This window comes from Pelodiscus sinensis, chromosome 24, assembly GCF_049634645.1.
Source record: "Pelodiscus sinensis isolate JC-2024 chromosome 24, ASM4963464v1, whole genome shotgun sequence".
NCBI classification, from domain to species: Eukaryota; Metazoa; Chordata; order Testudines; family Trionychidae; genus Pelodiscus; species Pelodiscus sinensis.
In genome coordinates, this window is record NC_134734.1 from 19,949,488 (window position 1) to 19,977,313 (window position 27,826).

The 27,826-nt window shown below is 51.4% G+C and overlaps 1 protein-coding gene and 1 long non-coding RNA gene across 3 annotated transcripts; one reads left to right on the forward strand and one right to left on the reverse strand.

Moving 5' to 3' along the window:
* The first annotated feature begins 237 nt into the window (after positions 1 to 237).
* On the forward strand, positions 238 to 19,374 carry LOC142819728 (uncharacterized). Of its 2 annotated transcripts, XR_012897534.1 has the most exons (4): positions 238 to 1,923; positions 13,276 to 13,382; positions 17,613 to 17,789; positions 18,179 to 19,374. It is a non-coding gene; the product is annotated as an uncharacterized LOC142819728 (long non-coding RNA). The 2 variants fall into 2 exon arrangements; XR_012897533.1 differs by lacking the exon at positions 238 to 1,923 and having other exon boundaries at positions 9,838 to 13,382.
* A 1,196-nt stretch (positions 19,375 to 20,570) lies between these two features.
* On the reverse strand, positions 20,571 to 26,396 carry TXNIP (thioredoxin interacting protein). The gene is made up of 8 exons (XM_006134678.3): positions 25,833 to 26,396; positions 24,684 to 24,756; positions 24,433 to 24,580; positions 23,907 to 24,009; positions 23,390 to 23,646; positions 22,894 to 23,050; positions 22,605 to 22,756; positions 20,571 to 22,196 (listed from the first exon to the last, which is right to left on the reverse strand). Exons 1-8 carry the CDS (start codon positions 26,080 to 26,082, stop codon positions 22,161 to 22,163), a joined length of 1,176 nt encoding a protein of 391 aa, XP_006134740.2. The 5' UTR covers positions 26,083 to 26,396; the 3' UTR covers positions 20,571 to 22,160.
* Positions 26,397 to 27,826: the final 1,430 nt, after the last annotated feature.

Genomic DNA, 27,826 nt, shown 5'->3' on the forward strand with positions numbered 1-27,826 from the left:
AGGGGTGTAAGTGACTAATCGCCTATATGCTTACTGGTTAGTTGACTAGTGACTCGATTAATTGCTTCCCCCTCCCACCCTTGCTGCCTCTATCAGAGAGAGGCAGCAAGTGGGGGCGGGGGGACAGGAGCCGGTGCTGGGGGGTGCTGGTGGGGAGGGCAGGGGAGGCAGATACATAGTGGGGCACCGGGTATGAGCCGGGAATCAGCTGATTCCCGGCTTGCACCCTATCCTCCGTCTCCCCCGCATGGCGCTTAAGCCTTTTAAATGTATTAAGAACTTGGTGGTTCCTAATACATTTAAAAGGCAGAGCCTCCGTGGGGTTAACCCCACTGCGGCTGTGCAGTTCCCCCTCTTATCAGCAATGGTAATGGAAATTCCATCAACTAGTCGATTAGCTGATTAAACGTCCTTTAACATCCCTAGTTCAGCACAGGTCAGGTCCCGAGGCTGCCAGACTAGAGAGATTCAACCTGTCGTGTCAATAAGACCTACCCATCTTCCTCTTCACCCCCCGGGGTGTGTTACAAATTTGGGGCTGGTTCTGACACCCTGATTGACATTAAATTGTGCCAGTCACTTTCCTCGATCCCATTCAGTAGCCTTGCAGACTAATGACCCGTAAGGCGACCAGAATCTGGACCTGCAGGCTTTCAGAAAGGGGCTCGCAGTTTGCACTGTTGTCTTCACGTCGTCATTGTCAAGTCCAAGTTGAGTCTCAAGCCACTACAGTTCAAGTCTCAAGTCGAGTCTCGAGTCCCTAAAGTCACTTTCGAGTCAAGTCCCAAGTCGAGTCTCAAGTCTTAATTTAAAAAATGTCAAGTCACTTTTGTACAAGCCATCAATCTCGGCATTTTCGGACAATTTTTTCACCAAGTCGATTTACCAAAATGAGCAAGTCTCAAGTCGAGTCTCAAGTCACAAACAACGAACCCGAGTCGAGTCTCAAGTTGAGTCACGTAGACAACTTAAGTCGGACTCGAGTTCAAGTCGTGGGACTTGAGTCAACAACTCTGGTGGTTTGTGTGGTTTTTTGGGGTTTTTTTTTTTTTTTGGCGGCTCTAGTTTGCTGTCTCTAAAAGGGGCCTGATTTTTCACAGGGCGGGGACTTAGCCCGGGCTGAAAATCAGCCCCCTTTGACGTGCCTCTGATATAACTAACGGCAGTCTTGATGGATTTCTGTAGTCGAGTTCCTGATGACTTATCACGTTGGCTCACACCTTGGAGTTCCAGGCACTGACCAGGACTCATGGCACTAAATGAAGGCAGCTGAGCCCCATACCCCTTCCTGCCTAAGCCTAAGATGAGAAGCAGTAGACAGACCGATGGGGAGCATGAGAAAACATTTTCCTGTCCTTCAAAGCCGTTTTCAGTGCCCCAAGGGCCAAAGCAACAGGAGATGAACCCTCTTTGGGCATTAGGTGGCGACAATCCTGTGGCCAGACCTGTTTCTCTGCTCTTTCAAGGCTAGAAATGATTCCCTGGGGCTTTAAAAGGAAGCCCATGTATATAATCCACCTGACTATAAAACAACGCTTAGAAAGGCAGACTTCCTTCCTGCGGTGATCCTGGGCTTTTCTTACCAGCGAGAGGTTCGGAGATGGTCCCATTATTGCAGTTGTTCTAAGCATCCCTTGACGCCCTTAAAATTCTTCCTGTAGTATGAAACCTTGCCCAGTTTTTTTGCCTTGTATAGCAACAGTCTGACTTTTTTTTTTTCTTAGTGACCTGTAGGTCTGTCTGAATCAGACCCTCGTGTAACCGCCTCGTTTGAGTTGCTTGCAAGCTGGGGTCGGGGAGTAGTGGTGCTGAATTTGAAGTCAAGAGACCTGCCGTCTAATCTCCAGGGGTGTCTCCACGGCGCTTGGAGCTCGAAATAAGCGGTGCAATTGGAGTGGCGTCAATTGCGTAACTTCCTTCGAGGTAATTTGGAAAGAGCTTTATTTTCAAAATTTGCCACTCTCTACACAGCAGCAAATTTTGAAATGCAGTGCTGTCCCGAAACATCTCTTAACCTTCGTGGAATGAGGTTTACAGGGACGTCGGAATAGCGCGCCTGTTATATTTCGAAATCATGGGCGCGCTCAAAAGACGCGGAATAGCTCATGCGGGATACCTCCGGTCTCCCAAAATAGCACTGCCGTGTAGACAAAGCCTGGCTGATCGGGGCCAATTGCTATCCCCATCTATGAAATGGGTGATTCCGACACTCAAGGTAGGTCTATATTGCAGCGTTATTTCGGAATAACGTGAATTGTTCCAAAATAACAAAGTCTGCGTCTATGCTACAAGCTGTTATTTCGACATAATGGCGAGTGGGAGGACTTCTTACTGCGACTCCTGTAACCCTCAGGCTACGTCTACACTGGCAGCTTCTTACGCAAGAATAGCTGTTCTTGCGCAAAAACTTGCTGCACGCGCATTCTTGTGCAAGTAAATTTACGATACAGCGTTGGAAAACAGGGCTTCTTCCAGAAGAGGTATTCCTCTCCCCACGAGGAATAAGCCCTCTTGCACAAGAGCTCTTGCACAAGAGGGCAGTGTAGACAGGCAACATGAATTTCTTGTGCAAGAAACCCCTATGGCTAAAATGGCCATCAGAGCTTTCTTGCGCAAGAGAGCGTCCACACTGCCATAGACGATCTTGCGCAAAAGCTTATCTCTTGTACAAAAGCACGTGCCAGTGTAGACGCGCTCTTGTGGAAGACTTTTTGCGCAAGCACTCTTCCGCAAAACAGTTCTTGCACAAGAAGCTGCCAGTGTAGACGTAGCCTCATTGTTCGAGGAGTAAGAGAAGTCGAAGGAAGAGCGCTCTACCTCGGACTTCCTGCTGTGTAGACGGCACCAAAAGCCGAATTAAGCTATTTCGACTTCAGTGATGCAGTTGATGCTGCTGAAGTTGCGTAGCTTAATTCGGCATTAGCCCTGCTGTGTAGACGTACCTTCCATGCAAAGCTGCTCTGCATGTGTTAAGGTGTGATGAATGTTTCCTACCCTCCCTGGCGTCTTGCTTGTTTTCCCCACTCCTGTTGTGCATCGTTGCGTTCAGCTGACGCCCCGCGGATGCCCCGTGATAGGAAAGACTCTGTCTCCTGCTGCCAGTCCAAGACCTTGACAAAACACATCACGTGGGTGGAAAACCGCCCACCTTACATGGGAGCCTCTAGCATTCAAAACAATGCTGGTGCCTTTTACCCAAAGTGGCTTCATGCAGAGGCGATGCAGCAAAACATCTAAGATTAACTGCTGTCCTGGCACACAGCATTAGGGTGCCTGCTGCTCTTCCCTCCCTGGCAGGTGGATGAGCTGCTGTTTTTGAAAAGCGGATGAAGGCAGCTTGAGAATGACCTTGCACAGCTTAGCTGGCCAGTCCCAGGGGACGAGTGACTGGATGGATTTCATTTGCCTTTTTAAAAAATGATTTGTTCCGAATGAAGGTAAAATTAAGAGTTGAGCAGGTACAGGGTGAACGGTTAAAAGGGAGATCGGCGGGGGGAGTGTTTCAACCCCCTCCCAAAAAACCCTTCCCCAAAAATCTGATTTGCTTTTCACCCTTTAGCTTTTTCCCTTTTTTTTTTTTTTTTTTTTTTTTTTTTTTTGTTTAAGTTGGAGGATGATACCTGATTGGTCAGTGCCCTTTTGGAGTCCAGAGGGTTGCATTTTTCTAGCATGCAGACACTACCCCAAGATTCCAGTGGTTGGATTTCTAGCACCACCCCTCTGCCCTCTCCCCCCACAAAAGAATCAGTTTTTCTTGACTTACACAAGAATTCATATTTCTGTTCGTTAGGTTTTGTAAGATTATTGGGAGTGGGGGGGGGAGGGGGATATGAATTGCTGAGTTTAGACAGTGTGTTCCTTCTAGTCCTGGGGGAATTCTACAATGGTTGCATTTGGAGTCATGGTAAAATTGCAGAATTCCCCCAGGACTCTCTTAGGAGACCAAACCCCAACCTTTAAAAATAATGAGTAGTCCTGTGGCACCTTAGGGTGCACCTATACAGCACCCTGTCCTCGAAACAAGCTACGCAACTTGTGCTATGCAAATTACGCAGCTTATTTCGAAATTCGACCCTGTCTACACAGCGTCCTAGTGTCTTGATTTTTAAGGAGCTCGTGGGCCACAAGAGCTAAGAGCAGACAGTCTGTATGGCTTAAAACAAACAAAAGTGGTTTAAAAAAACCAAAAGGAATGTTTTCTTCATTCAGTGCGCAGTCAACCTGTGGAACTCCTTGCCAGAGGATGCGATGAAGGCTAGAAGTTGAACAGGGTTCAAAAAAGAGCTAGATAGAGGTTAGGTCCATCAATGGCCATTAGCCAGGATGGGTAGGAATGGTGTCCCTAGACTCTGTGTGTCTGGAAACGGGTGGCAGGGGGAGGGAACACTTGCTGATTCCCTGTTGTGTTCACTCGCTCTGGGGTGTCTGGCATTGGCCACTGTTCTCCCTGCAGGCGATGGAGTTTGGCTGGATCTGGCCCCTCAGTTCTCCTGCTTTGGGAGGCTGTACGCTGCCCCATCTCCCCCGCCCCGAGCCCCGCAAAGCCCGAGGCAGATCCCTGCTTAGATTTGTTTCAGCTGCTTCAATCTCCCCGCCCGTCCCTTAGACAAAGCAGGGAGGGCATCTCGTTCACCAGCAGGGCCAGCGGGCGGCGTGTGGGGGTGTCTCTCACTCCCTGTTGGCTGCAGGACCCCAAAACGGTGCAGGGCGCGAGAGTCACTATTGCAGTGGCCGGATCGCTGTCTGGGTAACGTTGCTGGGGTCTTGCCACTCGCATGGGCAGCTCTTTGTGGCAGAGGCTGGCAGCTGCCACGGCTGTGACGTCCGGGTCACCTTTGCCCCAGATCGGCGCTTGCAAGTGACAGCTGGATGAAAACCCCCTCCAGGAATAACGCCTGGCAGCCAAAGCCCAGGTTGGGAAAAACAAGTTCTGTGCCACTGCCCACCGGCCAAGGGATTAACTCATCATGTGCCGCTGAATGCCGCAGAGAGCAGAGTGCGACATGCCGCCCTCCTGCAAGTGTTGGCTGAAAGGCCTGCAGAGGCTGAGGATGTCTGTCCGGATGATCCAGAAAACAATCTCCATGGGATTGCAGAGGATCTCACCCCGCTCATGGGTACGTTGCCCCCTTTTCTCCAGTGCCCCAGGGCGCTCAGTGCCATTCCAGCCTGTGAAGAACATGAGAGCGGCCAGACCGGGTCAGATCAAGGTTCCCTCTAACTTTTTCCATCTGCATGCAGAATAAATTTTTTTTCTATGCACTAAGGCATGTGGAGAGGTGCACCACCAGGACAAACCCCTGTTGCCAGCTGTGGGCGCTCTGCTAATCAGCTGGGCAGCATTTGAATCTCTCCTGCGTGGCCGCCCAAACACTCAGCATTACAGGGAACACAGGGTCAGACCAAAGGCCCATCTAGCACAGTGTCCTGTCTTCCAACAGTGGCCAATGCCAGGGAGGAAGCGAACAGAACAGGTCGTTGCGAGATTTACCCCCTGTTGTTGAGTCGACTCTCAGCTTCTGGCAGTTAGAGGTTAAACAAGTTTGATACCTGACAACAACCCCAGGATACCGGAAAACGAACATCTGTGCCTCTATCAGTGTGATACACGCTGGGCCTGATCTAGAGAACTCTGTTTTCAGGGAGGTCCACCAGCGCTGAGGGCACTTCACAGAGGCGCCGGGCCAGACTGAAATGGGTCCAGAGCTTGTAAGGACAGTGGGAACCCTTACACCATCTCATCTCCACTCCTGGGCCTCACAGGCCAGGGAAGCTCACCCAGTTACCCTGTCTCGAGCCCTGTCATGGGTGTGCGGCTGAAGCATCTTCCAGAAATCCCTCCGGTCTGGACTACAGACGACAAGAGCTAGAAAATTCCCCAGCTGTGGGTCCCCCTGCCTAGTGTATCCTGGCAGTGCGTTCCCTGGTTAATCCCCCTCCCTGGTAGAAAGTGGGGCCTAAGTCCCCCTTTAAATGAGTCTGACTAACATCCAGCCTCTAGATCTCTCTCTATCCCGCCCACACTGGATCATACCTGGCAGACTCTTGACACCCCAGTAAAGGTCACTTCTCAAGCTGCACCCACCGAAATTCACAGGCAGCAGGTTTAAAACAGCCAGAAGAAAGGACTTCTTTACCCAATGCCACAGCCAACCTGCGGAACTCACTGCTGGGGGATGTTGTGAACCCTAGAACAGGGTTTAAAAAAAGAACTAGATACATTCAGGGAGGATAGGTCCATGATGGGCAGGGATGTGAACCCCCCATGCTCTGGCTGTTCCTAGTCTCTGATTACTAGAAGCTGGGAGAGGATGCCGGGGGATGAATCGCTCTATGATTTGCCCTGCTCTGTTCATTCCCTCTCAAAAGCCTGGCGTTGGCTGCTGTCGGAAAACAGGACACTGGAGGTATGTCTACACAGCAGCTGTATTTCAGGATTGTCCGTTATCCCGAAATAGTGTTCTACGCATCTTAAGAGCACACCCGTTATTTCGAAATACATTAGGAATAAGGAAGGCGCTGAAATCGTGATGGATTTTGAAATGTAGCGCTGTGTAGACAGTGCCCGATTTTGAAACAAGCTATTGCGAAATAAAGTATGCAATTTTCGTAGCTCACATTGCGTAGCTCATTTTGCGGTACACGGTCGCCGTACCCCGGGTCGATGGACCGTTGGTCTGACCCCATATGGCCATTCTTCTGGTCTTTACGACACACAGAGCAGACTGGCAGCGAGCACCTTAAGTCTCGCCGACGTTTTCTCCAGCCTCCAGGAATATTTGTGGCTCTTTTCTGCCCGTCCCCCCATTTTTTCCACATCCTTTTAAAAAATACAGAGGCCAGAACTGGATGCGGCATTCCAATCCCCGTCCCACCCATGCGGCACGCAGAGGGAAAATCTGCGCCCACTTCCTTCTCCCACGTCTGGTTCTACAGGCAAGGAACGCACGAGCCCCGTTGGGTGACTGGGATGGATCTGGCAGACAGATGATCTCCTCGGAAACATTCGCCTATTCCGAAGAGCCCCGGTGGGGGAAGGGTTAACAGCAGCTGTGTCTGATGCCCCCTTGCTTATCTGGGTGCAGGGGACACAAGCTGTTGTTTATAGCCACTTTCCCTGGAGTAGCTCCGGCTTGGACCGACAGCCACCCAGATTTAGTGGCAGAAATGCACTGCCGGGTCGCTCCTTTGGAACGAATGCAGGGCCCCGTGTCGTGTTGCTGCCAGTGGATCTGGTTCTGTTTCCTTATAGGGAGTTGAGTTGCCCAGACTAGCCCCCCATCTCAAGTCTCCCTCTTCTGCCTCTGGGGCTGTAAACAGCTTCCTGGAAAAAGGGTTGTGTTCTCTCTTGGGTATCTTTAGACTTAAGCTGCCCAAGGACAGCTGGGCTGGCTGGAATGAGTAAACAGGCTGGTCTGCATGGCTGGACGGGGAGGTGGTTGGTTGCTTTTTGCTGATTGAACACCTTCAAAAATACCCTTCTGTATCTGGGCAAGGGGCCTGATGGCTCTGGGGATTGTCTTTCACCTCTGGCTGTCCAGTTTGAGTTCCCGTCTAGCAGAACACCCTGTAAAACGAAAAGCATAGAGACCTGGTCCAGGACGAGGGTTCTTAGGCTGTAAGGTAAAATGCAGAACGTCTTTAAAATTATTATTGGCACCGGTGACCTGCGGAACTCACTGCCGCAAGATATAATGGAGGCTAAGATGTCAGTAGTGAACAGGTATCCAGTTGGGCCCTAGCAGAGGGACCAAGAGTGAAGGGGCACAGGGACTCAGCCCCCATTTATACAGCCCTGCGACTCTGCGGATATCCACTTTCCCTCCAAGGGCATCCATCTCTGCGAATAGGGGTGCAGATACCCACAGCTCAGTTTTTCAGATATGGAAGCAGGTGCAAACGTTGTATCTGTGAGGGTGCTACCTATTTACCCCTCCAGGTCCTGGTAAGGCCTAAGAGCAGGATGGCAGGAGACGCTTTCTCTGCAGCCGCCCCTGCCCTGGGAACTTGGGGGAATCTAGCTTCCTGCCGCTCCCCACCTGAAATTCTCTGCTCCAGGCCCTGAGTGGCTGCATACTGACTAGCTGGACTTGCCTCCCTCTAGGTCTCTTGCTTGCTGGTGTCGGAAACATAAGGGAAAAGCGATAAACCGCCCCATCCCCTGAATCCAGCGGAGCAAGGGGAGGTTCGAAACAGCTCGCCTTAGCCCCTCAGACGCCGGGGCTCTCTTACACTCAGGGAATGGGGCAGACTTTGGCAATCTGCCCCTCTCTCTCAGCAATGCCCGACCGATGGGTCTGGAAGATTTTGCCTAAGGAGAATTCTGCCTATAACATCAAAGCTACTGAGGATCCGGTACCTGGAACAAGGGGGGAGCGAGGTTACTGTAAGCCAAGGACTCCTGGCTTTTCAGCCACGGATGGCTCTCTCTGGGGGTGCTTATCTGTCCCCATCAGCACTTCGAGGGCTTCCCAGCCTTTTAATGTGTTTATCCTCCCCCGCCCACACCCTGTGAGGTAGGGAAGGGCCCCCCCATCCTGTTGGTAGGGAACTCGAGAAAAGAGACAACTGGGGGACTTGGCTACACCAACCATTAGACCAAGGCTTGCCTGGATCCAGTCCCTGAGGTGCGGGGCCCCCCTCAGTATTGGGGAGTCAGTATTGGCGCTCCAGCCCTGCGGCCCCTCGTTCTCAGCCCGCTGCACCCTCCCAGCCAATTCCAGCACCCTCCCAGACCCACCATTCTCCACATCCCAAGCCTGCTTCTCAGCAGCTCCCTTCCACATACTGAACCCCTGATTTTTGTCCCCACCCCGGAGCCTAGGGAGTCCCCACAAAATAGCCCAGGCCCCACCAGGCTCTGGTGCACGAGGGGAATGTGGGGAGAGTCTTTCCGCTTCTCAGTCGGGGGCCACGTCAGAGAGGGGAGGTTGTTTTGGGGGGTCTTTTTTCTCACTCGTATGTGCCCCCCCCACTGATTTTTCTGTGGGTCAGCAGCCCCCGACCCAAAAAGGGTTTCCCACCCCTGCATTAGACCATGTCAAGCTCCGGTGTGAATTCACGCCCCCCCTTCCCTCCACCGCTTGCCTGTGTGTGTGTGTACACTTCCCTTCTACGTCTGCACAGGGGAGCCCCGATCTCCGTAATCCCCCTAACACCGGGAGGACCTGCTGTGGAGAGACACCCTCTGGGATTCTGGGGCGGCGTGGGAACTTCCCAACAAGCGAGGCCTCCCTACGGACTTGCCGTGATGGCATCTTGGCACCTGTGCCAGCGGCAGGCAACGACTCCCGGCCCCTGAGTTCCTAGCCCTTTTCTGGCCTGTTGCTGACCAGTAACTTATGTAACTTCACCAGCGTCTCTTATTGAAGCTGGCTCTGCTGGGCCACCTGGCCTTGGGCAGTGGTATGTATGTGTGAGCCGGAGGCTTGGGTTGCAGGCATGGAGTTCACGGAGACTAGCAGGGCGGCGGAGCAAGCCGGGAGCTGCCTGCCCGGGGGCTGGCTGGTGCGTTCTCCGCCTCCCGCCCTGTTCCCCTCATTCCGTACAATATTAGGGTTTGTGGCCTTTTGAGGCCGAAAGGGGCCAGCCTGCTCATCCAGCCTGACCTCCTCTTGTTCCCAGATGCAACTGGTGCTCTGTGCTTCCCCTCAGGCTGTCCCTGCTGCAGAAATGATACAGGCTCAATGCAAAAGGCTCCCATCTCTCCCCTCAGGCCGGCTCCTGCTGGGGAGGGACACTGGAGAGCCTTTTGCACCACCCCTGGTACGTGCTTGGAGTCAAGTCCTTGCTCCGCCACAGCTTCCCTGCGTGACCAAGGGCATGTCACTTAAGCCCGGAATTGAATCTCTGTGGCTGGTCTGCAGTGGGGGCTGCAGAGTGGTAAACATGCAGGGTAGAGACTCAGATGGAATCCAAGCGTGGAGCTGTCTCTGCTGGGCCTCTACTCCCCTGTCTGTAGAATGGGAGTAATCCCTCCTGTGGCTGTCTCGACACTAGAGACCGTAAATCTTTCAGGACAGGGACTGTCTCTCACGATGTGCAAATGCAGCACTGTGTGCCCCTGTCCTCGAAATTGCTGGCGCCTGTGAGCACCGTGCCAGCGGAGACAGGCGGACGGACCCAGACCCGCTCTGGTTGTTTCAGGTGGCTCTGAGACCCAGAAGACCCATTGGACGTGGCTGTGCGAATGGGCTTTGATCCCTGCCGGAGCCGGGTCCATTCTGCCCCATGAGTTAGTGGGTAAACTCTCCCTGCGTCCCAAGGGATGCTGGGCAGTTCACTGCTTCTGCCCAACTAGATGCAGGATGACCCTGCGATTAACTTTGCTTTCTGCCCATACTTGGCCACCTCCCTGGGCTCACCTTTCCCCTGCTTGGCTGCTGCTGCTGCACCTGTCCCATGAGCTCAGGGCCTCATGCAACCGGAGCTGGGCTGTTATGCAAGTGGTACAGCCAGGAGATGTGCCTACCTGCCACTCACGGACAGTGTGGGGATATCAGTGGCTAGCCCCCCCCCCCACACACACACACAAAGCCTGCTGTGCTTAGGTTCACAGCATCCTCCGCTGTGTCTGTGCTCGGCTCTGTGGGTCCTGTCCCGTGCCTTGCAGGTAACGTAGGGCGCCCAAGTCATGAACCCTCTGGGTGCCCCTGCATGGCCGAGGGGAATGTAAGTGTGTGTCCGAGGTCCTGCAGCAGGGGGACAGACTCCATGGGCCTGGGGCAAGCAGCGTGGCTTGGAGCAACATGCACCAGCTGTTCTGGCTTGAGACGGTCCTTAGCTCAGATCTCCTTGAATCCGGGCAGGCCCCAGGGATCCCTCCCAGTGATATCAGCCCAGCTGCAGTGGGTTAGCCAGTCCTCCTGGCTGCCCCCTGCTGCCCCACGCCGGCCTCAAGTTCACACATCATTGTAAGCAGTGCTTTTTTTGTGACGGTACTGTCCAACACCTCCAGTCAGCGCTTACCTGGAAAGAACGGAGCATACTGGTACCTTTGCATGCAAATGTCCGACAGTCAGCGGGGCTGTGTGTCTTAAAGGGGCTACGTGTCTTAAAAGGGCAATGCCAGCCCCACTCTGTCTTTTTTTTTTCTCAACAACTTTTCCTCTGCAGTACCAGCTTTTTTTTTTTTTTTAACAAAAAAGCAGCACTGATTGTAACTCAGGGCTACTCAACTTTGGAAGCCCTGGGGGGCCACAATGATACAGCACATGCCGAGGGCCACAACTTAAATGTGGTTGCATATACATGCAGGAGTGGCCCGAGGTCAGCTGTAGCAGCTGGCGCCCCAGATGGAAGGCGCAATTTGCACCCCCTGTCTGCACGGCCGTCAATGGCCATGACGTAATCACGGGGAGCCTGGGCCAGCGGCACCCTAGGTGACTGCCTAGTCTGCCTAGGCTCACAGGCCACGCCTGTATACATGCAAATATATATGCAAATAGCTTCTTTCACACAATGCCCTGGTGCGCCCAGCACCTCCTCCCTGGGAGCTAGAAACACTGACAGCCTGTACCTGTCCCAGTCAGCCCGTCCGCTTGCATCTTTCAATGCTCACCCCGCCTGGGAGACACCTCGCTGTTGTGGAGCGTGTTCCCAAAGGTGGCCACATTCACAGGATCCCACCCATGGGCCGTGTGTTGACCCCCGGGTAAACCCAAACCACACCGCGGGCCACAAACGAACGGGCCACAAATTGAGTAGCCCTTTTGTAACTGGTGCTCGGAAATTACCCATCATCCCCTGCGGCAAGCACGAGGCGCATCCGCTATCCCAGAGTGCACTGGGATGTATCAAACTGGGTAGCGTGGAATGAGCACCATGGCGCTGGGGCAAGGACAATTGATCCCACCCAGTCACTGCATGTGAGCCGAGGCCTGGTAGCTGGGGTGGATGGATCCCGGTCGTCCTGACTCCCTGTCCTTCATCCGCCTACCGGTCATGTCCAGAAGGTGCCTGTTACCTGGGCATCCAAGCATGGCCTCTCCTGTTACCAGCTGTAGGCTGATGTGAATGACATGGCTGAGCGATTGCAGCTGTTCAGCAGGGCTTAGCTGGCCCACCCGGCAGTGGGATAAATGTGTCCGTGTATAGATGTTCTTTGAAGTTGGTGCCATCCAAAGACCATCTGGTGGCTTACATGCAAGTGCGACAGTCTCTCATGGAGGGTGAAAACAACCCCCCCCCATAACTGAGCATTGGACCCTGCCGTTAGAACAGGGCGACTCCACTTTGGAAGCCCTGGGGACCACAATGATACTCGCAGCACATGCCGAGGGCTGCAACTTACGTGTGGTTGCATGTACATGCAAATAGCTTCTTTCACCCTGACGGGCATGAATACAAAAATTAAGCCAAGACGACACAACACACAGGCCCCATTTAAGTCACTTCTGCTGATATTAATAAACTGCAATATTTACCCCATTTCCACCCATATGACAGACCGTTTAATGACCAATGAGCGTCCAGGAATTTAACTCCTAAAACGCCTCTCAACAGAAAACCATTAGATTGACGACTTTTTTGTTTTGGCTCCCACGTGTGGGCTGCATCTTGAGCCTTGTGTAAATCCAAACTGCACTGTAGGCTGCAAGCAAATAGGCCACGGGCCACAGGCGGCCCACAGACCACGTGTTGAGTAGCCCTGTGTTAGAAGGTGATTAAATGGTGGTGATGCACGAGTCAGACTAGAAACCGGCTCCTTTGGCCAGAGCCAGACTGGTGCCGTGGGGGGAGATTCCAGCCCTTCCTATCGGTGCAGGACTAATGCTAGTCCATAGCTACTTTGCTCACTTCGGGACGCAGCTGAGACTCCACCACAATCCCATGAGAATGGCTCTGTGGAGGACGCAGGTGCTCTTTCTACAGTGTCCATTTTCGGAAGTGGCCCAGCCCTGAATTGTTTGTGGAGCCGGTTGGGGAAGAGCTCTTCCTCCATGGTGAAAAATGCCAAGTTTTGGTGAAAATCAGAATCACCACCTCCTGCTCCTTCTCCCCCCACCCTCACTGTTTTAGGGTGAAAAGAGATGATTTTTTCTCTTTTCTGGCAGAAAGCTACTTTTCACGGAAAAAGACGTCTCGATGGAAAATTCCCAGCCAGCCCTGGGAGTTTACTCTCCCCCAACACCGGATCCAAGGCGTTCGTTAAAAGAAAATCCTTTTCAATGCTCATTAACGGGTGTTTTTAAAGTCCACTTAGAGCCGGATAGACTGCGGAGGACTCATGTTGCTCAGTAACCAAAAACGCCACCCCTGTCTTCCGTTGCACAGATCCACACCGATGGGCACCGGGCCAGCCCTGGCAGACAGACGAGTGCATGATCTAATCAGGGAACCGCTGGAGATAAGGGAGCTGCAATCACAGGATCGGTTTGAAGGCCAGTAACCTGCAATCAGAAGGAGTGGGCCGTGTTTGTATTGGTTGGCATGGGGGTGGCGGGTTTCCATAGCGGGGTGGCGGACGTGTCGGGAAGCTGCTACTCCAAGCCAGCTCCGTGTGCAGCAGCGAGATAACGAACCCTTCCAAGAAAAGCTGCCTTTCCAGCACGGCTCGTTAAAGGCTTTGCGTGCCGCGAGCCACCTTCCTCTGGCGTTACGTAACCAGACCCTCCCAACCTGCCTGCGAGTAGCAGTGGCCTGATTTTACAGAGGGGAAACTGAGGCATGCAGCAGGGACATGCTTTGCCCACGCCGACCTGTGGAGTGACTCAGTGGCAGGAGGGGGAATAGAACCAAGAATTCCTGGTTTCCCGTCCCCTGCGTTAACCAGTCAATACTACCCAATGGCTGTAAAGACTCCCAGAGGGCACAGGAGTCTTGCCTGTAGAGAGTCATAAACTCCGGGTGTTGCTCAGTTAAGAGGCTGCCTCTTTTTCTGGGGTTGGCTCTGCAGGAAAGGAAGCCTAAAAGTTGCTTTTTCCAACTGTTTCAACCTGGTAAGTTAAGGTGAACTGAAATAAACCTGGCTCATGCCTGTGTAGGAGCATCCAAACAGCCCTTTGCACTGGTTTAACTAAAGCACTTGAAATCCTCACCTCGCTCCACACTGTATGGGGGAAGTTCTGCCCTTTCATTCTTTAACTAATGGCGCTGGGTTTGCTTTGCCCTGCCAAATTCAGAGCCATGCAGAATGCATCGCAGACTGTGAAATCCAGCCTTTTGTGTGCTTTTACCCTGTACAATACGGCAGTGTCTAGACCGACCAGTTTTTCCAGAAAATCAGCCTCTTTTCTGGAAAAACTTGCCAGCTGTCTACACTGGCCGCTTGAATTTCCACAAAAGCACTGACTTCCTACTGTAAGAAATCAGTGCTTTTTGTGGAAATACTATGCTGCTCCCGTTTGGGCAAAAGTCCCTTTTGCGCAAAAGTTTTGCGCAAAAGGGCCAGTGTAGACAGCTGAGATTTGTTTTGCGCAAAAAAGCCCCGATCGCGAAAATGGCAATCAGGGCTTTTTTGCACAAAAGCGCGTCTAGATTGGCCACGGATGCTTTTCCGCAAAAAGAGCTTTTGCGGAAAAGCGTCTGTGCCAATCTAGACGGTCTTTTCCGAAAATGCTTTTAACGGAAAACTTTTCTGTTAAAAGCATTTCCGGAAAATCATGCCAGTCTAGGCATAGCCCTCAGGTTTCAACGGGGAGGCCAGCAATGTTCCCTATAATCTTTCCCATCCACGTGTGGAATAATTTTATGGGCACCAAGGCATGTGCACCACCAGTAGAAACAAAAAACCTGGTTGTGGGTTCTCTGCTCATCAGCTGGGCAGCACTGGAATCTCTCCTGAGCAACTGCACAAGTGCACAGCTTACAGGGAACACTGGAGACCAGCGTTTCTCAAATTGGGGGTCCTTACTCTAAAGAGAGTTAAGGGGCATCACAAGGTTATTTTAGGAGGGTCACGGCATTGCCACCCTTACTTCTGCGCCACTTTCAAAGCTGGGCAACTGGAGAACGGTGGTGGTAATGTTGGCTGGTGGCCAGCTCTGAAGGCAGCATCCCGCCAGCAGCAGGGCAGAAGTGAGGGGGCCAACACCCTACCCATGTCGCCCTCACTGCTGTGCTGCTGCTTTCAGAGCTGGGCACCCAGAGAGCAGCAGTTACTGACTAAGGGTCCAGCTCTGCAGGCAGCAGCACAGAAATAAGGGTGGTAACGCCGCCCCATCCCATCCTTACCTCTGCGCTGCTGCTGGCGGTAGCTCTGTCTTCCGAGCTGGGCTCCCAGCCAGCAGCCACCCTCTCCAGCTGCCCAGCTCCGAGGGCGGCCCGCTGCCTGCAGCAGTGCAGAAGTAAGAGTAGCAGTGCCGTAACCCCCACTACACTAACTTTGCTATCCCTCCCCCCCCCCCCCCCCCACACACACACAGCTTCTTTGTGGGCCAGGACATGAAATTGCAGATTAAAGTATCTGAACTCATGAAATTTACCTTTCAAAAAAATCCTATGACCATGAAATTGACCAATATGGACCGTGAATTTGGTGGGCCCTACTAATGAGCAAAACTGGGGGGAGAGGGGTAGCCGGGAATCAGGGGTGGGGAGGGAGCGAGAGAGGAATGCAACGAAACTGAAGGCTGAGCTATTCACCTCTGCAACCAAAGCTGTTGATCAAGGTCACGGCCAAGGGCTGAGTAGCCCGTGCTGCTTTTCCCTCCCCAGAGGCCCCTTGAAAAACAACTCTGCCGCAGGTAGCAAAAACTTTCCCATTCACTTTGCCCCATAGCTCTGGCTGGGTGTGAAAGGAAGGGGAGCTCTTCCCTAGGGTCCCAACAGGGTGAGGAGACACCTAGGAATAGCTGGTGTGGAAGCGGCACAGGGTCTGTTGCTAGGGTAGCTCTTGGCACGTCTCTGCAGTGTTGATGAACTGTGTAGCGGGTGGGGGGGCTGGTTTGGTGGGCCCTGGAAGAGTCGCCTGGCCTGTTGCTGGGGGGCGGGGGGGAAGGGTCTTCTCACCCCATGCCTGCCTTCTGGGGCTAAGCCCTTTTCCACTGGGGCCCACCCCACCTCCAGCTGATGCATGCTTCAGCCCTGGGGGAGCTGGTGGTAGCTGCCCAGGGGCTCCTGGGATGGGTGGCTTGCTCTGAGGCTGCACTGCAGCCCAGTTCCAGCTCCAGCCTACGCTCCTGCCCGAGGGAAGCAGGTGGGGTGGCTGCCTGGCTGCTCCCAGAGCAGGGGGTGAGGGAGTATGGGTGGGATTTGAACCCACAATCCCAGGTTCTGGGACACTTTATCCATTAGGCCACTTTCGAATGGGTCCACCTGCCCCCATCCACTACAGCTGTGTGGACCAGGCAGCCTCGTGAGCACAGTCCTGGCCTGCTACGAGGAAAACCCGAGTCCCTTTTCTGGGAACTGCTGTGACCTTGGGCAAGTCATGTCCCCTCTGTTTGTCCTCCCGACTTCAGCTAGATGGTAAGCGCCGGGTGCAGAGACGGCCGCTCGCGATGTGTTTGTACTGCACTCAGTCGGGCTTCGCGGTCGTAGCCTAAATCACACAGCAGCAGTCCCTATATCTGCACCATAGCTGACCTCTCAGTCTCAAAGAGACCCGCGCTGCACCTTTAACACCCAAGCCTGGGAAGGACGTGGCCTTAGAATCATGGACTTACTAAAGGCACCGGACTAGAGATGGAATAATGCAGACGATTAACGGATAGGCAAAGCTTATAGGTTAATGTTATAGACTACACGCATTTCCCCCCTCCCCCGCCAGTAAATATTTTAGCAGCCCGGCTCAGTCCTGGCTCGCGCCGGGTCCGGGACCTACCCCTGCTGCGGCTCTGCATTTAAAGTGCATTAGGAGCCAGGCAACCCGGCTCAGTTCTGGCTCAGGTCGGCTCCGGGAGGTCAGCCTCCCCTCCCCCCTCGGACAGGGGCTGCTGCCACTCAGCTCTGCCGCCCCTGTATCAGAGGCAGCAGCGTGGGGCGACAGGCAGCTGGTCCGTGAGGGGAGCTGATAGAGGCAGCAGCGTGGAGTGGCACGGGCCAGAGCACACTGGCTGCCAGCCCCGCCCCCGGGGACTATAGAATAGTCGAGTAACCAATCAGAATTCACGAGGTGAATCGATTGTTCAATTCACTGATATTTAACCGCAGACACACCCTGGGTGAAATCGGTCTCAAGGAACTCCGGCCGTGCGCTCTCATAGGTTCTTCTGGCCTGCAGGGCTGCATGATGACTTTCGTGGGCCCTAGGCACTTCTGCCTTCATGGGCCCCTTCCTCCATTAAAAAAAAAAAATTTGAAATAATTTTTGATATAACTTTAAATACTTCAACATTTTATTTTTTTTCTGTTTTAGGCAAAATGTAATAGATTTTCGTAGGCCCTAAAAGTTCATTTTTTTTCTTCTGATTGTAAAAGAAATTAAAACATTTTCGTGGGTCCCTAAAAGTATCGTGGGCCCTAGGCACTGTGCCTAATGGATAAGTCGGCCCTGCTGGCCTGTAAGTCTAATCGTGGCATGTAAAAGGTAAGACAATCCTTTTCGACAGCGCTCTGGATGCTTCCGCTAGAAAGTCTGGTGATTTCTGAGGGAGCGCTACTGAACTGACAATTTTTTCCCAGCTCCGCTCTTCCTTGTCTCTAACACCACTTTGTATCTCCTCCTGCAGCTGTTTGATTCAGCTCCGAGAATGGCCGCTGCAACGTGGATTTCAACCAGAGCCGGTCTCGTGCTAGATTTTAAGCCTATCCAGGCGAGGACTGCCGGCACAGGTTTCGCTGAACACGACGGCTGACACTTGTCTGAAGCAGCCACGCAAGCTCGCAGTAAAAAAACGACGTGATGGGTAAAAACGGGTTGAAACATAAGTCACACGGCATTTTTCATCCCCAAGCATGTCAGTGGATGGGCCTGGTCCTTCTCCTATTGATTTCTTTGCTACAGAATCTGATCCCTTTATGCACACGGCCGCCGTGAAATGCAGCCACTTCTGGGGTAGCAGAAAGGCAGATGCCCCAGCCCAGGGTAGTCAAATACTATTAGGAGCAAGCAATGGGATGTTTAGTGGCCACATAATTATTGAGAGGCCCTTGGGGTTGAAGTTTCCATCTTAATATACCTGCCCATTTCCATCCCAAAGTTATTTGCTTAAGAGGTGGTATGGCTGCAGATGTCCTTATGGCAATTTTCCTGGGGTAGAGGGTCCATTCTAAAATCCTTTTAAATCTTTTGCAGTTCTTGCTCCTACGTGCATGCCACGGATGAACAAGTAACACCCCTGAGATCACACACGTGCCTTCCCGTTAATAATGGGGGCTGGTAAAAGCTCCCGCATGCTAAGGTTGATGCAGCCGCTGCTGTCACGGTGGGTAGGTCTACACTTAATACACTGCACTGCTCCAGTGAACACCCCCTGCCTGTATCTTCTCCTGTTGGCATTGGGTGCTACACCTCTCCAAGAGGCAGTCGCTACAGCAGCAGAAATCTCACATTGACTTTAACACTGTCTGCAGTGGTGATATATGTGGTCGTGCCAATTTTCTTCCACTATTTGATCTGAGGAAGTGGGTCTGGCCCACAAAAGTGCATCACCTAATAAACCATCTTGTTAGTCTTTAAAGTGCTACATAGTCCTGGTTTTTGTTTCAGCCAGACCAGACTAACACGGCTACATATCTATCAGTATTCAGTGGTGGTGTGTGTGTGTCGGAGGGCGGGGGGGTTAGGTTGATTTAACTGTGTCAGCGGGTGTGGATTTTTCACACCCCTGAGCAACACTAACCTAGTTTCCTAGTGTAGACCAGGTCAGTAGGTTGAGAGTTAAATAAGTTGCTTTCTTGCTGCAGGACAGTGACTAATTTGGTAAAGAGCACTAGCATCACAGGTAGATGTAACCCTCCCCATCACCCTAGTATTTGGGCACCTGCATTGCTAGGGAGCTTATCTTCCATGCTGAATTAGGGGAGTCTTACAAAAACAGCTTCTCTGAGACTTTGGGCCAGTCTCTTCATCCATGCTGGAAAGGACTGTAGACCTCTCGCTCCAACCCTGAACCATACACCCACACCCACACCATCTCGTATGACCTCCTATGCAATCTGTATCCGGCCTGTCTGGATGAAATCGCTACAGAACCTATGCTCTGTGGAGGGGGAAAAACAAAGCATAGATTAGAATCAGAGGGACTTGCCCTAAGTTGGGGGTGGGGAAACTGAGGCTTGGGGGCTCCCTCCACCCAGCATTGGGGAACCCACACTGCTGCTCCCGCCCCCCAATTTCCTGCCACCCTCCTGTGGGGCTGGAGCACACAGTCTACTAGGCTGGGCCTCCCCTAGACTCTGGTGTGCAAGGGGAATGTCTCTCTCAGTTGGAGGCCACTTCAGAAAGCGTTTGGAGATTTATTTTTGCTTCTCACTTGTGTGCATTCCCCCCCCCACACCAATTTTTCAGTGAATCAGTGGACCCCACCCCAGAAACAGTTCCCTACCTGGGCCTAAGTCACACAGCTGGTCTTAACCCCCAAGACAACCCAACACCCTTTCTACTGGATCACATAGTTTAGCATTTAAACTCAGTGCATTTTCAATGAATGGACAGACTTTTCCATGGAAATTGTAGGTGCTTTAGGCCCTCCAAAAATAAATAAAATTAGGTCAGTGATCAAAGGCAGGGACTGTCAGTAACGTCTACACTGCACTGCAGGTCAAAATAAGCTACGCAATTTGAGCTAGGCAAATGACGTAGCTTATTTTGATGTTATGCAATAGCCTGTTTCAAAATTTGGCGCTGTCCACACAGCGATTTATTTCGAAATAGATCGTGACTCCAAAACGTCCCTCACACTTTGTGGAATGAGGTTTACAGGGACATCAGAATAGTGAGCCATTTAAAGGCATGCTCAAAAGACACGGAATAGCTATTTTGAGATACCCTCGCTATCCTGAAATAGCTGCTGTGTAGATGTGGCCTCAGAGGCTGTAGCTGCTGTGTAGATGTGGCCTCAGAGGCTGTGTCTAGACTGGCAAGTTTTCCCGCAAAATCGGAAGATTTTGCGGAAAAACTTGCCAGCTGTCTACACTGGCCGCTTGAATTTCTGCAAAAGCACTGACGATCTCATGTAAAATCATCAGTGCTTTTCCGGAAATACTATGCTGCTCCCGTTCGGGCAAAAAGTCTTTTTCCGAAAGACTTGCGCAAAAGGGCCAGTGTAGACAGCATAGTACTGTTTTCCGCCAAAAAGCCCCGATCGCGAAAATGGCAATTGGGGCTTTTTTTCAGAAAACCGCATCTAGCTGGGCCAAGGACGCTTTTCGGCAAAAAGTGCTTTCGCGGAAAAGCATCCTGCCAATCTAGACGTGCTTTTCCGAAAACGCTTTTAACAGAAAACTTTTCCATTAAAAGCATTTCCGGAAAATCATGCCAGTGTAGACGTAGCCAGAGGGTTTAGTAGTCTGCACCTAAAGTGACTGCCTCTTCTCCCAGTTATTCCACCCCGCTTTAGCAGTGAAACTGGGAAGGTAACACTTTCACACAGCATCCTCAAACACACCCAGCTCTGAAACATCACATTCCGAGTTCCCCGCCCCTCCCCACCTTCCCGAGTAGAGAAGTTTCCACAGAAGGCAGCTTTGATTATTTCAATGATAGTCTTTATTAAAAATGTCACCCCACGGGGGTTATCGCAGCATCTTAAATTGTACAAATATAAACTTTTGCAAAAACAAATACAAAACAGTAGAAAAATGGAGTACACCCGATTTGTGTCACGACAGGCCAAAGAGCTTGGCTCTGCCAAATACAGGTAAGTAACACTTAGGACATGCAGTGCTGGGTTAACGAATACACAAGAGTAAAAAGAAAGTGCTTTTTCTATGTCATGGAGGGCAGACCAAGCAGGAAAAGATGGAGACCCCTCCCCTCTGCCCAAACCTTCCCCGCCATTGTTTGGTTTAACATGCCTCCTGGTTATGTGCCTTTGGGGTCTGGACATTGCTTGGCACCATGAAGTTTTGGTCAGAGTAGGAACATTCGCAGGGTTTGCCTGGGCTCGAAGGGGTTGTGGGCTGTCCCCGAATTGCATCCCACCTCTGTACACCTGTGGAGGCCAGTTGAGCTAAGCCATAGTGATGGCTGGATAGGAGGTCTTTGGCGTGCATTGGTTTCTCTCTCACAAAGGAAGACCAAAAAAATTTAAAGTAAAAATAAAACAACCCCAAAAGAGGACGGAGATAGTGATTCTTCACAGCAAGATCATGGAGTTTTAGCTTACACTTGTGTTTAGCAGCCTCAGAAAATGCAGTCACATAATAAATGCTACCAATTATTTTTTTTTAAAAGTAATGACACTGCTTTGAACTGTTAAAATCTTTTGCTTCCGAGACCGTTGGACTGGATCAAGTTTCATTTGCTTGTTACAATGAAATTCAGATATGCAGCAATATCCCTGCATATTCAAAATAAACCTTTACGTTCTTCCCCCCTTCCACAGGTCTGTTGCTTTTTTCCTTGATTACTATTTGATCTCTTCTACTTATTGCCAAGACAACTGTTTCCACCAACACCCAAAATCCTCAACAGGAGGACTGTAAAAAGCTTTGAGGTTTATGGTGATAGGCACAAGCAACAACCCTGCTAACATAACAGCACAATAAGTTTACAATCCTAAACTAGCAAATTTCATTGAAATCTTCAGACTCTCAAAAACATTGATAAACAGATCACGTGATCAAACATCACTGATCATCAGTACAGTCTAGTAACAGATTCAAGGCATGGTGCCGGTCGTTTTTAAGTCAGAATCTGCGACTTCGTGCCTCTCCCTAACAAGATCAACTCGGAAGAGCTCACTTTTCTGCCCCATGCAGCTATCTCCCATAACAGTTTCCACACAATTATTTTCTAGGGAGATTCTGAAAATCTCTGGAGTGCAGACCTGGCTGACAATCACTCCCCAACATGGCATTTCTCTGGTCACATCAAGACTGTGCCCACAGCACATCTTAGAAGACAGTCTTTCACATTTGACTTCTTCAGTGGTGGCTGTAAATTTTCAGGATGGTAGGAGCTGCCTTGCCCCCCATACGCTTTGGGAGGTTTCCTTCCTGCACCAGGAATGGAGGTTTCAAAGCCCCATTCTGAACTTTGGCTAGGTAGAATCACTGCAGATATAAAGTGAGTCCAGGAAAGTAGATGAAACAGACAGCTGCTTCTTTGGCGCTCACTGCACATTGTTGTTAGCATTGCAGGGATCCACCTGCAGGAGAAACAAACAAGACATCATTAGACACTTGCTTAAGAATGCCAACTTGTTAACCCCAACCAAGACAGTCATCCCTGACTAGGGAACTGACTAGTTTGCTAAACACAGGGCTCCAGAAATAAGTTACAATTCAAAGTTAACCAGCTAAGATGCCCCATTGGACAGCTTTACACAGTGAGGTTTTAGTGCATCCCTGGACAGATCCGCACTGGTTTCACAAGGGCCACCATTAACCTCTAGTCAGTTTCTGTCTTCCTGACAATAGAGTTGGGAGTCTATCCAAGTTTGAGCAGCCTAGATATTGATCTGAAAGAGCTCTCCCACCCCAGCTAAATCCTAGGCTTCCAGCTCTAGTTCCTTTGTGGCAGGCATCAGCCATGCAAGCTGAATACCAAATCTCACCTCTGTGTAAGTCGGAGGCGGCATGAATTTGAACTCTGGGGCATACATGAAGATAGGGCTGTCGAAGGAACTGTCAAGATCATCCAGCAAGGGTGTGGTGGGGCTCTCCAAGCGGTGGTCTTCCGGTACAATGTCCAGGTAGCATGGAGGTGCTGTTAAGAAGAGGAGAACACTGTGAGCCCAACAGCAAGGGTGTGTAGGAGAGCACATCTCAAGGGATGCCTCAGTTTATTGAAAGGTCCGAGCAGATACCCCAAGCACCCCCACAGCAGCATAACCCTCCGCTCACCTTCTGGTGCATCAGGCAAGTTCAGGTCCACCCAGCTCATTTCAGAGCTAGCCTGGCTAGCCATGCTGGAGGAGCGGCTGGCAAACCCAGATCGGCTACCGATGACGAGAGGCAGCTCCAGGAAGATCTTCTTGGAGCCAGGGACACTGACGTAGATCTGTATGAACAAGACCAGGATCAAGTTGGTTACTACACGGTCACCTGTTAGTGCTTTGCCATTACAAGAACCGGAGGTCTCCATCGTGATCTAATTCCCAGTGACATGGGGAAGGAACTAGGCTATAAAATCAAGTGTAACCCACCCTCCCTGGGTCAAAGCAGGCTGGCTTGTTCTCAGGGTCTCAAAGCTACATGCTCTCATGAATTATGCACCTATGCTCCCATTAACAGTGAGACTAGTGACCTATGGAGAATGGAGCATGTCCAAATCCTTTGTAATAGCATCCCTCATTGCTTACTGTAGAAGCAGCTAGACTCAGCACCACGAGACCCTTACCTGCAAGAAGTACTCCACACGCAGGATATTGCAGCCCAGGATGGAGGGTTTGATCTTCTTGACCCGGAGGGTTTTGCCTCTCCAGCTCTCAGACATGCCCGAGATGATGTGGTTGCCTCGGACGCGGGAAAGCTTCTGGGTGAGAACCTTGGTCTGCCCGTTGGCCAGGTAGGTGTGCTTGGAAACTATGGCTGCTTTCGGCACCACGATCCGGGAGCAGGTGTTCTCAAAGTCTGCGTTTATACAGATGTCATCACCTGGAAAAAAAGAGCGAGATGGGAGCTTAGTTACGGAGAAGACTGAAAGTCTCTTAGCCAGAGCAATACTGTGCCCTCCACAATTGCTCCAGTTATACCCCTCCGACCACACCCAGTCCCTTCCCCCTCTTGCATTTTCAGCCTTCAAATCCAGTGGGTTGTCTCACTCCTCTTGCTACTTTCATGCACTCAGCTTGTCCCTTCACCCCCCCCTCCTTCCCTAATCAACCCACTCTCCAAGGAAAGAAACCAGATCTCACCTTCACAGAATCCCTTTCGGTCAATCCTGGCACTGACAGACACATGCCCATCGGGAATGAACATGCAGGACACCTTCTTCTCTTTCTTGGCAGCAACAGGCGACTGGAAGAGATTCACAGGGAGATTGAGTTACGCAGATGAAGATAGAGCACAGGAACATCTGTCCCTCTGCTGCCAAATGCTGTCTTCACCTATTTGTGCTCCCTGTTCTTGGAAGTTCTGTGTGTCTGCCCCCCCCCCGGCCATGTCATCTGTGTTACAAGTTAACGGCAGCACGTATGGAAGTCCCATTAGGCCTCCTCCTGCTTTATGGTCACTACCATGAGATTCCCCAAGTGCTTCCACCTAGGAGACCACTAATGGAAGTCTACCCTCTGACCAATGAGGACCCCAGATTTATTCCATGCTTTGTAGTAAAACCAGATAAAGAAATTCCTCAGACAGAGCTAACATCTTTTTCTAAAGGACAGGAGTCTCCACATAGCTCCAACCACTAACACCCACATGCAGAGCCCTTATAATTACCATTAAGTCTGGAGTGTTCACATCGACAAGATCCATGACCTCGAAGTGCTTCTTTATCTCCTGAGTCTGACAGGACGGACGATCCAAGAAAGCCTTAACCCAGTAATCCACACAGCCATACTTCCCTTTGAATGAGGTCCCCAGAGGCCTGCAATACAAGAGGGCTGCCTGTTAGAGACATGCAGGATAACTAGAAAGGAGGGATTTGTATGATTAGGGTTTTTAGTAGCCACTTTTTGGCCAATACCTACCCCTGGGGAAGCTCAAATCCAAATTTGTATTCATATTTGTTGCCAGGTCTCAAGGTCACGGAGCCATCCTCATCTAGAAAGATTAAAGAAAAGGAAGACCTGTTAGAACACCACTCGAAGATGTAAGCTTCCTTAGGTTTGTCCTGTTGCACAGCTTGTACTGAAGTCTGTTGCACTGATACACCCCAGCTCTGCTGTTTCTTAAGAACAGCAGAACAATCTCCTGATGCCTTTTCAGAGGGGAAGCAATCTTACCATTTTAGACTTCGATGTTACTTAAATAACTTAAGACAAGCCAACACTGAATTCAGCTTCAATGCAGCATTTCCCCTTTGCATCCCCTCCTCCAAACTATCTGCTATTAGTCTCTGTTGGACCAGCCACTAGGGAAAAAAGGAAGTGAGCCAATCCAGGCATTTCTGTCTCTCCAGCTCTTTCATCTTCGCTGTCTCATCCTGCCAAGTTTGACAACTATGTCCCTTTACAACTCCCTGTTACAGAGCACTGTACCAGTGCCAAGATCTAAACTTGCAGTCCCCCTACTATCAATCACACCTGTTCTGCATACTGTACTGCTTGACAGTACACACTGTACCCTCATCTCTTCCTAAGGGAAGCCAGCTACTGCAACTGAATCTAAGGCTAAAACAACTGTCATTCTGATCTGCCTTGGAGGTGATTCCCAACCGGCATAGAATTACACCCTTGGCAATGTAGCGAGGATCAGTGGCTGGAGTTTTACTACTAAGCCGGAAATTTCAACACCAAATTCTCAAACTTCAGGGCATGTTTTGTTTTTAGCCGGCTTAAGTCTGCAAGGGCTCAAATGAATGAGCAACTTGGCTACTGCCTTCCTACCACGGAAAAAGTAGTAAGCACCAAACAAAGCCCAGGAAGACGCATTGATATGGCATCTTTCCAAAACCCACGGGACTCTTTACTGTACCAAGAAGCCTTTAAGCATCCCCACTGTGGCTATCTAACCCAGGGCCTCTAAGAGCAAACTCCACAGGGAAAACATACCTTGCAGATCCATTTAGCAAGGGGAGATTTAATGTGAAATCCAGCCATCCCCTGCCTTCATTTCTTTGCACAGCCCACATTAAGCCCAAGCCCACAACCCAATAACTCTTGAACCAAGGTTCTTACCAGTTGGCTGATCATCCAAGGTGAGGACATCTTCATAGCGCAGGTATTCCATCTCCTGCTTGCATTGTTGGGGTCCCTTGATCCAGACCACCTTGGCCTCCCCGCAGGCCAGCACTTTCACTGAGCTGACCCGGGTGACTTCGGCCACTTCCACTAGGACACGGCCGGCTACCTTCTCGCCACTGCCGTAGACCTTGTCCGGCTCGCTGAAGACCAGCTCGAAGGTCTTGATCTTCTTGAACACCACCATGGCTGCAGAAAAGTTGTGTTTCTCCCCCAAAAAGAGGTTTTGCTGGAGCAGTTGTTTTCAGTTGCAAACTGAAGATTTTAGGCAACTATATTTTTTTTTAAGTTGCAAATGGCAGAATTTCAGAAGCCTTCTCTAAATAAATTCACCCTTTTGGGGGGTTAAAAATTAATTATTTATAGCAATTGTTTAAAGGTTGGCCCTTGAAAAAATTATGGCCAAATGCACCCCCAGCTAAAAGGCTTGGACACTAGCAGAAAATCCAGCACCACACAACTTCCGTTCTGCTGCACTGGAAGGCTGTGAGCCAAGAGGAATGCCCGCAGCTGCTTTTATACCTCTGCTCCCCCTCCTGTCTCCTGTTGATCTCAGCTCTCCATGCTGAGGGCGCGTGGACAAGCATGCACACTGCGTGATCAGCGCTCCCATTGGCCGCCGCGGCGTTGTTTACATCCCCACCGACCAATCGCCGAGCCGACCGCGGAGCGTGGACAGTGTGTGTAAGATGTACCGGGAGGTTGCGAAGGGAGGGAGAGGAGTGGAGGAGAGAGTGACGGGAGAGCGGGCCAAAGAGAGGTAAGAAGGGAGGCGCCGAGAGCCAATTAGGGGAAAGGGGGCGGGATTTAATGTTCCTTAGGGTTGGGTGGGTGCGGGCAGGGGGTTTTTGTGACTGGGTTGTTGTGTCACTGGCAGATGGCAGCCCCCCCCCCCACTGGCCATACACAGCCCTGCCTCGGCCTGTGGGGGCGTAGGGGGCTCCCCCCCAACACTGATCATAGGGGTTAATTCTACACCCCCCACCTCGCCCCCCACACACCAAGGGGGTTAATTCTACCCCCCCACCTCGCCCCACACACACCAAAGGGGTTAATTCTACCCCCCCACCTCGCCCCACACACACCAAGGGGGTTAATTCTACACCCCCCCACCTCTCCCCACACACACCAAGGGGGTTAATTCTACACCCCCCCACCTCTCCCCACACACACCAAGGGGGTTAATTCTACACCCCCACACCTCGCCCCACACACACCAAGGGGGTTAATTCTACACCCCCCCACCTCTCCCCACACACACCAAGGGGGTTAATTCTACACCCCCCCACCTCGCCCCACACACACCAAGGGGGTTAATTCTACACCCCCCCACCTCTCCCCACACACACCAAGGGGGTTAATTCTACACCCCCACACCTCGCCCCACACACACCAAGGGGGTTAATTCTACACCCCCCCCACCTCTCCCCACACACACCAAGGGGGTTAATTCTACACCCCCCCACCTCTCCCCACACTGACCAAGGGGGTTAATTCTACACCCCCCCACCTTGCCCCACACACACCAAGGGGGTTCATTTCACAACCCCCCACCTCACCCCACACAGACCAAGGAGGTTAATTCTACAGCCCCCCCCCACCTCACCCCACACTGACCAACAGGCTTCAGGGTGTAGCCGAGTTATTCTGTTACAGAAAAAAACAACAAATGGTCTGGTAGCACTTTATAGACTAACAAAGCATGTAGATGGGATCATGAGTTTTTGTGGGCAGGGTTAATTCTACAGGTGCCCCCACAGCTCACACTGACCAAGGGGGTTAATTCTACAGCCATCCCTCACTTCACTCCACACTGACAGGGTGAGTTCCACAGTTCTCCCACACTGACTATAGGGGAGTCAATTCCACAACCCCCTGGCAACTCCCCCAGTCCTCTGACCATTGAGGGGGTCAGTCCCACAGTCCCTCAA